The 18,206-nt window shown below is 44.1% G+C and overlaps 2 protein-coding genes across 5 annotated transcripts in view; one reads left to right on the forward strand and one right to left on the reverse strand.

Annotated features, from left to right (window-relative positions):
* LOC142814609 (uncharacterized) overlaps window positions 1–2,169 on the reverse strand; it is a 137,481-nt gene extending 135,312 nt beyond the window's left edge. For both annotated transcript variants that reach the window (XM_075893651.1, XM_075893650.1), the window contains exon 1: window positions 1,941–2,169. The gene's annotated coding sequence lies outside the window, so the exon portion shown is untranslated. The remainder of the gene's footprint in view (window positions 1–1,940) is intronic.
* LOC142814608 (uncharacterized) overlaps window positions 1–17,279 on the forward strand; it is a 168,950-nt gene extending 151,671 nt beyond the window's left edge. For all 3 annotated transcript variants that reach the window (XM_075893648.1, XM_075893649.1, XM_075893647.1), the window contains one exon: window positions 17,024–17,279. In XM_075893648.1, coding sequence (XP_075749763.1) covers window positions 17,024–17,079 — 56 coding nt within the window. In that variant the 3' untranslated portion in view covers window positions 17,080–17,279. The remainder of the gene's footprint in view (window positions 1–17,023) is intronic.
* The last annotated feature ends 927 nt before the right edge of the window (window positions 17,280–18,206 follow it).

Genomic DNA, 18,206 nt, shown 5'->3' on the forward strand with positions numbered 1-18,206 from the left:
TTGATGTTCAAATCCCGGAACACGCCCGTGAGAAAAAGATTCTCGCAGGACACCGGTCCCAACAGAGTACAAATCTGAATGCTTAGTTCAAATACGTGAGATTTGTTTTCTCAATAGCGGTCCGGTATTTACACACAATAATCTTCCTGTCTGCCTCTGCAGTCCCGATTTGAGGAAAAGAAGACTGCTATATGCCCGAGTACCAATACAAAAATTAATTTAAGCAACGGGACTTCATTCACTCTTTTCTCCTTACGAGGTCAAACGCTTTCACAACCTTTGCCTAGGTATCAGTCGTACAATAACGGTCTTCCAAGGACTTTATTAACGGGGTGTTGAATGGATCGAGGGCACCGGTCTCTGAGGATAGTTTCGTTCACGTTATGACCCCATCTCGTCACGTTTATTGCGCGTTATAAGAGGTTGCGAAGCTATAAATCGCCGTTTTATTTGTGTGCTTTAGATGCGTCCTCAAGCGGTGTATAAAAAGGAGGACAACAAGAAAACACGCATACAGGGTGTACGAGAGATAGTGGCACACTGCCCTGGCGGGGGATACAAGTTCGATTGGATTGGGACAGCCTCGATTGCCGCGACCTTCTCGGAAGCATTCCGATCAAACGATCGGCTCGTTCGCGTAAGTGGCAGAGGCCTCGCTATATTAGCACAGGGCGAGCGGAACATTTCATCCAGTATACAAAAATGCGAAGCCGTGCCGGTGACATTGCGCGTTAAAGTACGTGCCAACTTAACACGTGGCCACTGAAGAGGAAATAACGAAACAACACAAAATTATTTTTGTGCACTCTAAGAGAAAGAAGATAAGTCCTCTGACTGTTTTGTTTGTTCGGCGTATATGACTACCTTTAAAGAGACACGTCATTTTTTTACGAGATCATTACACGGTCATTGCAGAGTAGCGGGACCAAGAAGAGTTAGAGAGCGTGGCATTAGGAACCACTGAAGTTAAAAAGTATTTTTCTCTTGTATTAGTAAATTACTCTAACACAATACGAAAATACTCATTCTTGCTTCGAGAACACGTTTCGTAAACGAAAAAAATGTGAACGAGCGCTCAAAAAAAAGAAATAAAGTACGGATGGCAGCGCTGCTGTAAGGTTCCTGCCCCAGTGACCGTGGCGTCATTCTAGGGCCTACGTTGTTCTTACTAAGTAAAAATGGCGTACATTGTCTTCCGAAGAAGTCGCAGACGTAACACACCAAGTTTCAGCAAAAGTTTGTTGAGAAAATGCGGCAGAACCACGGGAATACTTTGTGAAATCCCGGACGTCACCTCTGAATATCTCGGTGGCGTGATGTTGAAGAGTAATACTTTTGACACAGAGTTTATCTTGCGATATAAAGCTATGACAGTGAAACTAATGATTGATTGATTGATTGATTGATTGATATGTGGGGTTTAACGTCCCAAAACCACCATATGAATATGAGAGACGCCGGCCGTATAGTGGAGGGCTCCCGAAATTTTGACCACCTGGGGCTCTTTAACGTGCCCCCAAATCTGAGCACATGGGCCTACAGATGAAACTAATGAGGCTCGTGTTCTCAGTGTATATTTTATCAGTATAAACGTACTTATCGTTTCGCTTTAGGTTCTCATTAGAGAGTCACATTACACGTGGCATGTATAGACTCACCGAATAGAGTAACTCGTAGGTTTGATTTCGTTTTCTTAAAGTCTTAAATATAGCATTGTTACAAGCCACCGGGCTGCACGCACGTCTTTGAATTGACACCAACGTAACTGGACTATTCTGCCTGCCTTGCCATCGTCCTTCATCACTCTTTCGGTCCACCCTCCCCAGTGTATAGAGTAGCAGGCCTGAGCTATATGTCGCTCAGGCCGGCCTCTCTGCTTTTCTGTACATGAATTATCTCAACGCGCAAAACAAAACAAAAAAACACAAAAAGCAACCGACCTCACGACTGGCCAGCGTTCCTGGGGACGGCGCCGTTGCACAGGGTACCACCGCGTTTGGGGTACAGCAGCGCTGTCTTCGACTCGGCGTTGACTGTACAACAACGACCACGAAGACGTTGACGCCGGCTATGCCGTCGCGTCCGGCTCCAATAGCGATGCGGCGACGACGACAGCCGCGGCCGTCTCGAGGAACTCCTCGCCGACTCCCGACTCGCAATGTCTCTGAGGGTAAAATACCGAACGAGTGCTGCGGTGCCTCTTGGCGAAACGACTTGCGAAGGAGAGCGCGCGGGCGGTCGCTGTCGAGAAGGAAATAAATATTTGTTCTGTTTTTGGGGCTGGGTGTTTAGTAATAGCGCCCGAACGTGAAGAAGATTGAAGGGGAGGAGATTGCGGGGGAAAAGGAGAGCAGAAGCTGAAGAAAAGAGACTGAAAAAAAAAGAAAGAGTGATAAAGATAAAATCGAAAGACGACATAATGAGAGGATAGAAAATGTATAAAGCGAAAAACGTGGCCACACCGGACGTGAATTACTTGCACAAACCGCGCAGACAGCATGCACGAAAGACCCGAAGAGAGCGCGCAACTCGGAAAGAAAAGGAAACAAAAAAAAGTTATAATAAAACGATCAAATCGAGAGGAAACCGACAAAGTGGCGACGATATAACGAAAGTTGTAAGCTGTTGAGTTTTCTTATCTCTTCCCGCAGTACGTGTGTGTGCTCGTGTAAGCGCGTCTGTAGTTTAGGTGTCGTTTTTTTGTTTGTGTGTGTCGCAATTCGTCGTCGTCGCCGGCGCGCTTGTCTCCACTGGACCGAGAAGCGAAAGGTGGATGGGGTGAGTGTGGGTGGAGGAAAGGGAAGAGGGGTTGCATGGAGGGGCTGTGTCTGCCTTGTATTAAATCTAGGAACGCAGAATGGAACAACTAGAACGCGTAGCGTGAGTGAATATGTACGAGGGGAAGTGCGCAAAAAAAAAATACGGAACACACAACAACAGCAACAACAAAAAAGGCGCTGCTCATGCATCAGGTTATCGAGAAATTTGGTGGAACTGCGGCATTTCGTTGGCGCGCTGGTGTGACGGAATCGTTCGCCAAGAGCCGCCAGCACGACGGGCTCGGAAACAAGGCAGAGGAGGCGAGGCGATCTCTCTCTGAGCGAAGGGCACACTACACGCGCGCGCTTATGCGTAATTTATCTCAGCGCGGGCCGCTCGGGCAGGACGGTGTCGCCGGAAATATTGCTATGCATGTATTCAGACCTGGCGAGAGGCTCTCCCCGATGCGCTTCCCTGATTGCACCGCCGTCTGGATCCGAGAGAAGTTGGAGAAAAAATATATAAATATACACAATCTAGATAGAGAAGGAATGCAAAGAAACAGCGCTGCGCGCCGTTCTGGCCGAGAAGCGTTGGAAAAAAAGTTGCCCTTTTCTTTTTCGAAGTTTCCCTCTTTTCTGCATTTGTTTCCTTCGTTATTTTCTTTTTCTGGACGACTGGACAAACTCGCCACGCTCCGAACGAAACAGCTGTGCTGCCGCGCTGACCAAGCATTTGTTTTGGCTTCTTGCACCTTTTCTTTTTCTTTTTCGAGGGCGAACCCAACGTCTTCACCGCCATTAACCGCAAACGGTCATGCACGCGAGTGGCGAAGCGTATAAAGCGGTAGCTGCACAATCGCGGCCAGAGGAAAACGTTAGTTCGCCGTGCATACATGCACTTTGACGTCAAGTTCACTGCTGTTTTTCTTTCTTTTTTATTTAGTTTTACAACGTCTTTCTTTGAGGCGTATAGCTGCTGCAGTGATGTTTCGTGCAGGGAATTTTCCCTTTTTAGGGAAATTTTCGCCTGTCTGTGAGCCAAAGAAAAAAGAGAATCTTCGTCATATTGCAAGGAATTTACGAATGGGTAAATTTTCCTATGGCCACCGAAAATAAGTGGTCACATTGCGCCTTCACCTGCTGTAATCGGTTCTGGCACATGCACCACGCAAGCATAGCCTATGAGATTCGTTTCTGATATTCACGCGGAGCGATTTCTAGTTCACCGTTGGTGTTAGGCTTGAAGCCCACAATGTGCAGTGTACTAACAGTCATGCTTTTGTTGTGTGGCAGTGGAGGGGACTAGCCATAATTTCAAAAGTCGCCAGTACGTGAGACACTTCTAATTGTATGTGTGTGCGTGGATGGAGGTAGACATTAGTACTGTTGTGTAGGGCAATGTGCTGGGAATTTCGTCAACGTCTGCAGGGAACATTTTTCGAAATTAGGAATTTTCATGTCTCAGAGTGGGAATTCTTCGGCGTAGTACGGAACATCAGTGGCTGCTTGCTTTAGCAGTACGCGAAGAGAATATATATATATAGAAACTGCCTTCAATTAAAGAAGAAAGATAGTATACTCTTGTCCCGTCTTCGCAACCTCCTTTGTTATTTGTGACAACACTTTGACGAATAGTTCAAGCTTGCGTTGAATAGTCTTGCGTCTTTAAAAGAAAATATCTATATGCAGTAGTGTCAGTAGCTGCTCGGTAGTTAGTGAAAGCATTCCGCCAGCTGCAGGCGTTGACAAGCATTTAAGAAGTGGGTATGCTACGGGAGGGGCGACATAATTTAGGACAGTAAGAAGCTTTTATCTTCGTTGTTTTACTGGTAGAGAGAGGACATTATTTTATTTTCGATGTGATCCAAGGTGACCGCCATCTAACGCCATCAAGCAAGACGATGATAGAGTAAATGGTACATATCTTTGGTGCTGCGGGGAAATATGTCACCGTTCCAGCCTGAATAATTGCACCAACCGGAAAACCTTGTGTAGTGTGGACAATTTTATAAAGGCGAAAGCTTTACGTCGCTCGTAAAATACGAACAATTACCACCAGTCTTCTTTGAATCGTTACGCAGTACTAGGCGCTCTTCATCAGCACAAAGCGTATAATCGAACCCTTCTTAGGGTGGCGTTACTATCCCGTAGCAGAGTACTAAGTACTCTAAATCGTTAATCACTTTTTCTAAACCCACCTTTTCGTGCGGCTTACTCGCCACCTAGGTTTTGGCAGAGACGGCTCACCGTTCTGCCATAGTTGAGTATGAAGTACTCGAAATCATTAAACACTTTTTATAAACACACACATACCCACCTTTTCGAATCACACATATAGATCACGTGACTGCAGATAAAATAGTCAAGACGTTCCAATATAATCAAACTTTGTAGCACCCTCGTGACGTTATTGCAACGTCACGTAACAAAACGATGGTGTCATATGATGCTGACCCTTTGGGCAAGGAGGACCAAACCCGGTGCCAAAACAACACCTGGTGGTGTGCAAGGGGGGGGGGAGATGTTAAAATGAGGTTGGAATTAGAAGTCCGCCGTGACGTTGTAGGGCTTACAATGCTCAATTGCTGACCCAAAGGTCAAGGTTTCGATCCCGGCTGCGGCATGCAGTTGCATTACAGAGGCGGAATGTTAAAAGCCCGTGTGGTGCGTGATGTCAGCGCACGCTAAAGAACAGCGGCTGATCGAAAGTTGCGGAGCCTTTCACTATATGGCGTGCTTCATGTCGTATCTATAGGGTTTGGCACGTAACAATCTCAGATACTACTGCGCTGAATAAATTCTGGCTTTCACCTTTTATTCGTCTCAGGCGAATGCGTACGACACTATTGTCTGTATCTACAGCGTAGCACGTTGAAGACGCTTTAAGGACGCGGGAAGCGTTATATATATATATATATATATATATATATATATATATATATATATATATATATATATATATATATATATATATATATATATATATTCGGAACTCATCTGGTGCACAAGTATGCGGTGCGGATTCACAGATCACAAGAGCTGTCAATTAACTGAAAAAATAATAACAAAAGCTGAGCAAACGCACAAACAAAGAAAACATACTGAGCGGCATTGGCATGTGCTAAGAGGTAAGCGCCCGAAAACAAACTTGAAGAGGTGGCTGTCACCATGATGTCGCGTACCACGCGAGCGTGATGGACAAGTGGCAGGCTGCATGTTTGTGTGTTATCTTTCTCTCTTTCCACTCTATCCTCCCCCTTTTCCAATCTGCCCTTTCTTGTTCCCTCTTGTAGAGTAGCAAAGCGGCTATTCTGGACTGTTTATCCGGCCGGCCTTTTCTTCTCTACCACTTCCTCTCTCTCTCACACACACCACACACACACACACACACACACACACACACACACATATATATATATATATATATATATATATATATCAGAATATAATTTCGTCAAATATGTAGCGCGAAAAGGACTAACATCTCACTAAACATAAATAATTATTGCGGAGAAATGCAGTGGCTGCTATATTCTTGAAGACCTCACTCACTTTTTAAAACATGAAAATGCCAGCGGTTGGCAAAAGCACAATCATGTGCGCCAAATGTACATACAAAGGTATCAGTGTACGTGTAATTTCAAGTGCATGATTAAATCAGCAGGCGGGAGATGCAAGGAACGAGATATCGTTGTCTGATACATTTAGACAGGTTCGATAACGTAATATGCCTCAGTTGACGAGGTAATTAACGATGAACGTGAACAGCTCTTCGCAATTCAATGTCTGCAAGTCGTGCGATTACAACCACTGGAAACTCCGGATAGCCTATAAATCACGCCAAGAGATCAAACTTCTGAGCTAGTTGGTTTGTTGCATTCACAGCAGTCATGGCAGCGAAATACTGGGAGCAATGACGAAAACAGTACGTGAGAGGACAGGACACGAGTTCTCAGCAGTACGTCTTGTCCTCTTCCCTGGTCTGCGTGTATGCAGCTCTAAGGTGTCACCTAATATAAACGACGCCATTGTGTCTTCTCTAAAAGCATCAGATTTATTCATTGATATGTGAGGTTTAACGTCCCAAAACCACCATATGATTATTACAGACGCAATAGTGGAGGGCTCCGGGAATTTCGACCACCTGGAGTTCTTTAACGCGCACCCTTATCTGAGCACACAGGCCTACAGCATTCTCGCCTCCACCGAAAATGCTGCCGCCGCAGACTGGGTTCGATTCCGCAACTTGCGGGTCAGCAGTCGAGTATACCTTAGCCACTAGACCACCGCGGCGGGGCGCTAAAAGCATCAGTGCGTGGCTTTTAGAAGTAAGGGCACTGGCGGAACTGGACGCAACTAAAGCTCAACAATAAAAAAGAAATAAGAAAATACAATGAAAAGGGTTACATAAATAAAGGTACAACCAACACAAAATAAACAGAAAAAAACGCCCTTAAAAAGGATTCAACGCTAAACCATGTCATGCAACTTATTTATAAGAAATACGTTCTTTTTTTCAAAGCCAGAAAAAAACAAAGGAAAGATTACCGAACTACACTGCACGCCGTTTATTACTTTCGGTAGTTTAAGCTTTCCAGACGTTCCAGAAAAATGACGTCGAACAACTTTTTTCATCTGCTAAGCTCACGTATGGACGTCCTGTTTTTTTCCCTTTTCTTCACTATTTTTGTAGGGGTAATTGGCAAAGTTGTTTATTGAAAAACGCTTGCAAGTGCAGCCGGAGACCATACTTTACACACACAAAAAAGAGTGCATTTTTGTAAAGCCGTAACAGAGATAGTGTACACATGTATATAAGAATAGGATAACAACGTTCCGCGGCGCTAACTAGGCTTATTTATTGCGGAGGGGCATTAGCCGGAAACACTAACACGTAGTTTTAAACAGGTTTGCTGGCAGGCTTTGTTCTTCTTTTTTTTATGCGCTGTTGGTGGCTCCGGAGGCATGTAAGTGTGTGCCAGACTTTGCAGTCATGGTTGGTTTGGACAGAATCTAAGTTGGCAACTTCAGTACGTAGTGCCTAAGAATGAAAAACAGAACATAATCCGTTAACATATTTCAACCGCAAATGTTAGCGGTTTACGGGCTTTCATAAAGAAGTTAGGAAAGCGCCTAATGTAGAAAACGGTCACACACACACACACACACACACACACACACACACACACACACACACACACACACACACACACGCACACGCACACGCACACACACACACACACACACACACACGGATCACCTTGAAAACACGTTCGTGAAGTGTTTTTTATACATTGGCTTCGGTGTCCTATCCTGCTGTGGTCTATTGCCAAGGCGCCATACTGATGAGGCCATACAAGTTTCAATTTGCTGGCCTATTATCTTTTTAATAACGAAGGCTAAATAGAAGAACATTCGTGCAATTAGGTTGATGTTTTTGTAATGAAATACCAGGTTACAGAAATTTCAAAGCTGGTATGGAGGCATCAGTTACTTCTTGCTAGCTATAACTCACTATCTTTAGGACGTTGCAACGTCCCAGAATCAGTCATTTTGATCAACTACAGGAAAGCTGCTCATTCATTCAAAATTTCGTTGTAGATTCCGGGTCATTGCGTTACAGAAAAGGTGTTCTTAATCACTTTCATAGCCATATTATTAAATTTGAAATCAGTGCTCCAAACCAGAAATTGTGTTTGTGTTGTCCTTTCTCTAACAGCTGCCCTTTATCACACAGAGACCACGACGGCTATGACAAAGGTGAATCTAAGGACGTGCTCAGAGACCATGGGTCAGTCTTTATTTTTGCAACAGCCTCGTCGGCAAGTTCTCGTCCTTATGCAGTCACTGGTTTCTTTTGCTTTATATCAGCTGCTGAACTTATACTTTTACGCACCAACTTTTTTTTTTACCAACTCTGCCCGTGTTTAATTGACGTAGTGCTATCTTTCGGGCTGAAACTCTTGCGTGTTCGATTGGAACAGTACCTAAAGCAAATACGAGTGCGACATTATTTTGTGGGGAAACAGTTAGCAGACAAGATCTGCCAACCCAGCGCCGATTCGGACAAATTAGTTGCACAGACCTACCTTTGTGTTTGCTTTCCGCTTCCCCGTCTCAGCCCTTCTTCCCAAATTGTCCTTTTCTGGGCGACCGATCTCCGTGCGCCGCAATAACAATGGCGGCCACCCTAAATATAGAGCCTGTCATATAGCCCTGTCTGTGCCGAACGCATGGTCATAAATCTACCGTCTGTTCTCATTACGGTCCAGAGAAGGGCACGAAAAAAGTAAGGCTTGAGGATGACGACCACATGAAATGAGATGTGGGTTAACGATCAGGAACCTGGGAGATGAGCAACGCCGTTGATTGATTTCGTCGAAGGGTGCGTGACAACCTGGTCGCATGTCGGTGCAGGCTGGGCGAAGCGCAGGAACATCATGTGACGAAATTGCTTGGTCACGCATTGCACTATTACGTATTTGTTAGTGAAACATTTCAACAGATTAACTTTCATAGTTAGCATGGGTCTGAGATCACTATGCTAAGTGTGTTTAGACATTGAGCACATTGCTCGCGTGCTCCTCCATTATAGTGTATTCAATATACGTTCTGAGAATTATATTGCGTATAATGATTGTTTTTCTTTTGCAATGAATAAGACGGCACAGAGGTCAGGAAACATGCTTGAGAATTAATGAGTGTCCTAATGATGTGGAGGAAACGGTTATTTCTATTTCGCGATACATGGACAATTGTTCGTTTTGTATAGCACTTGAATGAACAAACGATAATTCATTTAGGAAGAAAAAATTGCTTGAATAATTACCCCTTCGCTTGGTTCTTGGTAAGAAACAGGTACATTGGATTTTGAATTCGTGGAAATGTGCTCAAAGTATGTTTTCAGGATTTTCACATCTTCAAACTTCGATAGAGTTGTGGCTGGTCATATCGTGAGAATTTCGTCGTTGATATCTACTATGTGTGGTACCATGAAGTGCATGCATGTTAAAAGGAAATAATTTGTTTTAGAATGCCCATATCGTGATGCTATAGCGTTCGAGCATATAGTGCATTATTGCGATTAAATAATCAATCAAGATTCACTAATGTAATGCAACCAAACACCTTGCAGCAACACAAAGAGGCAAAGTAAATTCATTTTTACATATGGTGCATATTAGCGTTTTTTAAGGAAATCATATGGTTATGTATGAAAACAATACACCTGATAAAATGAGATGTGCGCACTATTTTACATGTGGTAAGTTATAACCACTCACAATGCACGCGAGATAGGGTGCACTGATTTTCGGTTATTTGAACGCTGAGAATCAAACACACGCACAGGGACGTAAGAATTAGAATATTGTGATGCATGTGTGTTATCTTTTCGCGCAGTGGTCTAACCTAAATAGGGCGCAGAAACCTGGCTAGAGGAACGAAAGAAATCACTTACAACTATGAATAAAAAATTGCCCCGTATCTGCGCGTTTCACTGCAAATATCGTCGAAAGACGATAGTCTCGCGTGTGGAGAGAGTTAACAAAACGTTTATTTGATGTTATGCGCCAGAAAATCGGTGAATTGTATTCTGGGAGTGCTGCGTTAGAGAGTCTCCATCCATGCAGTGAAGGTGAACGAGCGCATCGAGGCACGTTAGACACGAGCTCCATCTGGCAGTTATCTTCGAAAACGAAGGAAGGCGTGTGCGCCCACGGAGAAAGATGTGTACCTGTCTCAGAGGGGATAAGGAGTAGAACGCAAAGCGACGGGAAGGTGCCACCGTGTCGTCTTAGCAAAGCATTGGAAATGCTTTTTTGAGCATCGCGTTGAACTGTCGGCGCAGCGTGATAAACCATGTGGTCCTTAGAACTGCTTCTGTGTGCTTTCTCTAGTATAAAAACACACATACAAAACATCGATGCGTTGTTATGGTGCTTCAGATATGCGCAATTTGGTTTTTTAACTGACAATCGCTCAAGTATGAACGCTGAAACTTGAGCAACATTGGTGGGTGCTGCGGATGGGGTTGGCCGTTTGAGGTATCGTTTGGTGCCATTAAGGGTATCGTTACCGAGGACAAAGAGACAAATGTGCAGACACACAGACAGACCAACGTTTTCGGCGTTGATGGTCACCATATGTTGACTATTCTTTTTTAGCCTAAATGTCTGGGAACTTCTATCCAATGAGCAACTTCTCCGTGATGGCAAGATTTTCGCTTTGATTTTCCAAATGTGACGACCATGTTAGTCGTATTTTTAGTAGGGGTGTCCATGGCTAACGTAGTTCATGATGCTTGCCCATGATATCTGCACATCAATCATCGCCATCAGCTGGCACAAACTGGCTGGTGACGCAGAAGACGTGAGTCTGATCCGAGTCATAGCAGTCGTATTTCTATGACTCAGCCGCAATGCTGGGATGCTGTGCCTGCTTTTTTCATATGCACGTTTGTGAACGGCGGGAGGTGGAAGTTTCCACAGCTGGAGCAATTGTTATTGTTGTATGCCACTAACACCCAGAGCTTTACCTGACCTGAAGGCCACACAATGATATTTTGTGACGGGCCTGTTCTGCACAGAAGTGGCGTAAAACATTATAAAGACTATTTGATGCGCAGCTGTTCTTGCACAGCTGCAGCCCATAACAGTATCATGGACTGCATCCTGCAAACATAAACGTGCCAAGAGGCAGAATACCAATGTAAACATCGACCTTTCTATTGCCCCTCTTTCTTGTGTCCTGTTATTGTTACCGTGATTTAGGGCTGTACAAATAGGTTCTAGTATCCTGTAGAAATATTCTAAAATCGTGTGCCTGACATTGTTCTGGGCATTTATTGGCAAGTGATTGCTTCCCGCCAATGTATATTGTTCTATACGCGTGCCTATAGTTTGGGTGGTGAATACCAAAGTGAACAATGTGAAATAGTGCCATGACTTTGAACATTGGGTTAGTTGGGGCAACATAATTCCGTGTTTCTCAACTCATAAAACGAGGATGAACAAAGAGAGGACACGCAGAGCGTTGACACACAACTCTCTGTGCGTCCTTTCTTTGTTCGTCCTTGTTTTATGAGCTGTGAAACATTGAACGAAATAGTGCAACAGCGTCATGGCCTCACCGCGCCGCGGTGGTCTAGTAAATAAGGCTGCTAACCCGCAGGTCACGGGATCGAATCCCGGCGGCGGCGGCTGCATTTTCGATGGAGGCTGAAATGTTGTAGGCCCGTGTGCTCAGATTTGGGTGCACGTTAAAGGAACCTAGGTGGTCAAAATTTCCGGAGCCCTGCACTACGGCGTCTCTCATTATCATATGGTGGTTTTGGGACGTTAAACACTACACATCAAATCGAGCGCCTATAACCACTCGGTTTCTGCGCTGTAACATCTCTGACTGCTTGTTTAGATCGTTTTTCTACAAGCATGACAAAGTGTGCTGATCTCTCTGTCATACGGACACCAATTACTTGCACGGCGCCTTCACACGTCTACACCTATTCCATCCCACGTGAGACCGCAACGGGAATCTGCCTATTCGCAGGTCGTAGGCGTATATCCTTCCACAGTATACGGGAAACATGGGCCAACCGAAGGCGCCTTGTTCTCGATGCAGTCGGGAGATAGGAGGTGCTTGCGAAAGGGATAAAGAGGTGGGAGGGGGGGGGCGAGAGCGTGAGTGGCGGAGCAGCCGGCTTGGACTCGAGCTTGTCTGATTTGCACAGGAGGGTATGATCCGTACACAGGATAAGCCCTATCTCTCGTTCCCGCGCTGCGAACGCTTTCCGGAGCTGCCGGTGTCGTCCCGCCGACGTCCCGAAGATGTCTGCCGCGGGTTGTGCCTGGGCCTTTGCTCACTGGGCCTGCCACCCAATGATAAATAGGTGGCCCCGGCTGATGACAGTGATTCCCGGGGTTGCCGCAGCAGCCTTAGAAGCACCCTTGTTAGCCTTTTTTTCTCTTTTTTTTCTGCACGTTCACGACAGCACCACGGGAGTACATGCGTTTTGATGAATGACGCCAAATGACTGCAGGCCACACTTTGTGAGATGTAGTTTTTTTATATGTAAACGTGTGAGTGATTAGACTAACGACCGATCGCGGAATTCAATATTGATTGCTTCGGGCTTTCTGCGAGATTCGCCGTGCGTGTAAGCTGAAGTCTGTGGTGCGTGAAATTTTTGACTACCAAAGTGTTGCCGCGTCGGGACGCTACTGTAGTGGTTAGTTCGTAGTAAATCGTTATCCGTGAATCTTTATCCATGTTCGTAGTAGATCGTTATTCATTAAGCATTAATTCAATACACGTGGAAATGTCGAGGCCCGTGTGCTCAGATTTGGGTGCACGTTAAAGAACCCCAGGTGGTCAAAATTTCCGGAGCCCTCCACTACGGCGTCTCTCATCATATGGTGGTTTTGGGACGTTAAACCCCACAAATCAATCAATCAATACACGTGGAAGGGGAAGGTCATTTGGTGTCACGATTTAACTGTGTACTTTGATTTGTGATATTGCCGTGCACTTTATAGCGAACAATTTCGTATGAATTCGCGTCATCGGTGGCCTTTCGCTCATGGTCCCATTCGCACGAGACATGCAAGGGTTTCGCCCTATGAAGTGACAACTAATTGTTTCATGCGCTAATACTCAATATTACGCAACTCCAACGATCAAGTTGACCGAAACATTGCAGATGTCTTTTTATCTTTATTTTTTTATATGTATTACGTATATGTATATGTCTTTTAAATGTTATTATCGTCTCCTTACATTGATGTTCCACGAGGGCGCTGTAGGTACAGTAAATAAAAAAAAATGTTGGCAGCAACAAGAAAAAAAATATTCGAAGCCCGTTGAGCATCCGAAAAAGATTGCGTGCTTAATACAACTACCAATGTTTCCCTTGAATTGTCGGATTTATTATATGTCATGACAATTCGCAGCCCTTAACACCGGACGCGTCGAAAAAATCGCAGACTTGTTTGCGCATTCGCCTGCGACAACTGCATCAACAAAGCAATCCTTCGTTTTGTTACTCTTCCAATCATTTCTTCTCTGCCGATTGCATTGATCCTTCGCACACTGAAGAATTCTGCCACAGGTGACAGCCCAGCTTATATCGAGAGACGATGTGCGTGATGATGTCTCATTTTGGTGATATGTGGAATCATTGATAACGCCTCATGACAGTGAAGTGATGTGACTTGTGGTGTGCCGGCCGCACACGTATACATTTACTTGAACATCATGTGGTTCTTGATTGACATTTATTTCTTAAGCTCTTTTTTTTGGTAGCGTAAGCTACGCTGGCCGAAGTTGAACAGTTTCGCGTGGCTTACCGAGAGCCGTGCTGCGCATGCCTGAGGAGTATTGACGTCACACAGCGCATATCTGGCGCGCCGGAGAATACCTGGAAGTTAGTGAAGTGTTACTGGTCTGGCACTTCACTAGCGTGAGCGCGCTTGCTGATCCGTCCATCCGTGCGTCCGTAGCTCACGCTACGTGTATCCTAGCATAGTCGAAATGAGCCCCTTCTTTTTATTTGTTTTTGTGTTTGTGTTCATAAAGTCTCCCGAGGTATCGTCAAGTATCGCCAAGTCTTGAACATATGACTCAAGACATCTATAACGCTTTCGGCCTAATAACATGCGTCATAGGCGTCGGTGGCACTGGGGCGAAAATAGCGAGCTTTGACACACAGATGCGAGAAATGCTGCCGGCCTCACAGTGCCGATGGGTCCTGTTTACGAGACCCTCGTGAAAATACGGAGAAAATGATCGCTCATATTCGAAAGCAAAAGCTCAAGGATGCGGCCCCCCTGCGCGCCAATTCTGATATTGTACACAGCATGCAACGCAGCCTGGTGGTTTCGTCTCAGGTCTTCACCGAATGCGGCGGTTGAGTAATGACCCCCACGGCCTGCAGGCTGATACGTCTCCGGAAGATGTCGCATTAATTCAGTGCCCGCAGATACAGGATGTGGGTGGATGTTCTGCTTCGATCAAACGCCTCGCAAAGGAGCGGAAACTCGCGCGCCTGCTCGTCATGCATGCCCAAATCTTTCGGTGTCGCAAAGAGGCGTAGTCCCCGTTCGGCCGCTCGCTTTCCGATGAACAGGACGGTGCAGTGTGAGAGCTATGTCTGACGTTGTCTTTCCTGAAGTTGCATTTTTTTTTTCTTACTGGAACATTAGATGGGTAACCGAAAGGCCACTGAACTTCTATCTTGTATAGACATTATTTGTTGCGAGCATGCCATGGTATATGACCCGAGAATCTAATATATGACCCGGGAATTTTATCACCAGATAATATAACCTGAAGGAGGGGCTGTATACTCACGTTGATAACTTTTCAAAATGCCCTTATGTGCACATATACCCCATCGCACTTGCAATAAATGTGTTCAGAGTTCACTTTTCTTTCCCCTTTTTCCCAGAAAGCATTCTGTCTGGCAAAACTACTGTGCATTCGGATGTGGTGAAAGCAGTAGTATTATGTTGGATGCTGCGTTTTGAACTGCGTTTTAGCTTTGCGCAGAGGCGGTGTCGCATCCAATGAAGTGCGTTTTGAACAGCACGAAAAGCAGAATCGAAAGAGGCCGATTGAATTTCAATAGCTCATGTTAAAATGAGATTCTTTAGGCCATGTAAGTGATAAAGACATTGTTCACATCGAACTACAGATATATAACAAATAATCTCAAGTGGGTGAAGTGGCACCACCACAAGGAAACCGTTAATGTGCTAAATATGTACTCATTTTAGTTTGCTTGTTGTGCTATACGTAGCCCCCCAAATATATTTCGGGGAAGCGTACTCACATCGCATGATGTCCGCCAAGGATGCACGGGTGCAGCTGGTGTGCCTGGGGGTTTGAAGAAAAAAGACACAGTACACCCGACTTTGGCACTTTACGGTACGTGGGCTCTGTTAGTGCGTGTGCGCTTTTTATATATCATGTAGGTTTATATGCTGCAGTGTACTTACTGCAGGCTGTGAAATTTAGTTACACGTCATATGTCCTTAGACAAAGCGACATGTAATATATAGCCGCATACACCCTCTAGCGAAAGTTCTACAGATGGTGTATTGAATATGTATATTAGTGGATGTAATCAGTTGAACCTAAGTGGCTCGTCAAGGCTATAGTTTCTAGTTCGCTGATAAGAGGGACGAACCATGCATCACCATCCAGGGTAGATATGACAGCATTTACGTTGCAAGCATTGGGGTGATGGGAATCCTACACTGTTTGAAACCATGCAGAAGAGTCAGACCGGTTCTATGACCACGTCTAAGTACCCTATTCCACAAAACACAGAGTGTTCGTGCAGTTTCTTCGTGAGAAACACAGTTGAGAATTCCGCAATTTAGGTGAACGGAGTCGCAGCATTGCTCTCCTTAAAAAAAAAAAACTTAAACGTGCTGCTTATTTTCAGAGCTCAGACGCAATATCCATGTGAAACGTTCAACTTTGTGGCTCGAGCTCTCTCAATGGAAATTTCTTACACTTACACTTCAAGAATGAATAGATTAGTGATCTGTTCGAAACCTTTACATTTTCTTAAGCTGGACGACTGTGAACAGTATGCCACCAAGTCCCTTCCACACCCAAGACGTGCATGCAATGTGCTTTCAAGTTCCGTGAATGTTGCATGAAATACATAGCATTTAGGACTGTTTTTGAAGGCCAATATTTTGTGGCAAAAACATCAGCGTTTGCCACGAGATATATGCATTGATATGCAATTTGTCACCTTAAATTTTTGTCGAGTCACTAATCGGTGCGTAATACTCTACTATGATCCATTGAAACTCAAAGTCCATTTTTGTACGCACCTGATGGCTACACGTACATGCAATATATAAGTTGTTAGAACGAAACATAAAGCAAAAGGCAATCGAGGTCATCAGTCATCTAATGGGTCTCCGAAACGTTTATGAAGTTTCAATAATGTTTCTAGCATTTTCATTTTCTCCCATCGAATTTCAAAACGCTCCCTGTTGAGCACATCATTTCATAAGAAGATTTGCACGCTCATAACCTAGGCTTCACAGCGAGTCAAACAGTGCATTTGTCCAACCAACACAACCTGTAATTGCAGCGTTTCATGTCTGGCTGGCTTCGGCAGCAGATATCACTTCAAAAAGACACTTGCAGAATACAATGCTTTCTACTCTATACAAGTTTTTTTGTGTGTGTGTGTGGCAAAAAAATTAGTATTTTGACTTATTTCTACCTCCTACTTCCAGATTACCAAAGTGGGGACACCAGTACGATGTTGCCTTTTACCGCAAGAAGAAAATGAAGAGAAGAAAGATGGCGAGCAAGAAAAAAACATTTTCTCTAAGTGAAGTTAGACAAGAACGTTATATGAAAAAAGAGAGCAGGCCACCAACTTGCACCGTTCCCACAGCCTCGAGAACAACTGGGAGCAGCTGCTTATAGTCTGGCAATGACAATCTACAGTAATTGATTGATTCATTTGTGGGGTTTATAACGTCCCAAAACCACGATATGATTATGAAGGACGCCGTAGTGGAGGGCTCCGGAAATTTTGATTACCCGAGGTTCTTTTACGTGCACGCAAATCTGAGCAAACGGGCCTATACAGCTTTTATACAGCTATACAGCTTTTAGAAAGCTATACAGCTTTTCCATGTGCTATAGTATATATATATACAGTTGCCTTATTACCATGTAATGGTTTCTGGACGTAAAACAACGTATAATAATTTACTACTTAGATGCATACATACCCATCAGTTGGTTATGCTGCGTTTTCCAGCGTAAAAGCTTCAAATGCAGTGATGCACAAACACACGCTCATCTGGCCCTGTGACGTTTCACACTTTTGCGTGCCAAAACGCATTGAAATAAAAGCAGTAATGAAAAAAGTTCAGTTTGGGACGTGAGCAGTACATATCCAGGGAAATAATTTCAAACCATAGGCATTTAGTGCAAACGTCATTGAAATCTTTCATTTTCAATGTTATGTCAGTGTTCTATCGTATTTGTTTCAATATTATTATCCAAGTGTTAAGAAAAAACTGTATCTGTATGTAGACACGTCCGGATGTCTGCTCTGGGTGTCAAACTCGTTTTGGCATTATTTATTTAGGTAATTGTTTATATCAGTGCGTGTCACCAAATATATTTAACTGTTTTAACGAAGTACATTTAAATTCATATTGATGAATATAATAATAATAGTAATAATAATAATAATAATAATAATAATAATAATAATAATAATAATAATATAAAATAAACAACTTTAGAATAAATTGCTGTAAAACATGACTTTCTCAAGTTCCGGCATGAACATGACTTTTGTCAATGTGGCAAACATTACTGAAAAATGAAAAGAGACTTTCCGCCTAAATGAGCTTTTAAATGTTTAGAAAAGGAAAAAAAAAGTGTCGTTGCATCATA

This window comes from Rhipicephalus microplus, chromosome 4, assembly GCF_043290135.1.
Source record: "Rhipicephalus microplus isolate Deutch F79 chromosome 4, USDA_Rmic, whole genome shotgun sequence".
Taxonomy (NCBI): Eukaryota; Metazoa; Arthropoda; class Arachnida; order Ixodida; family Ixodidae; genus Rhipicephalus; species Rhipicephalus microplus.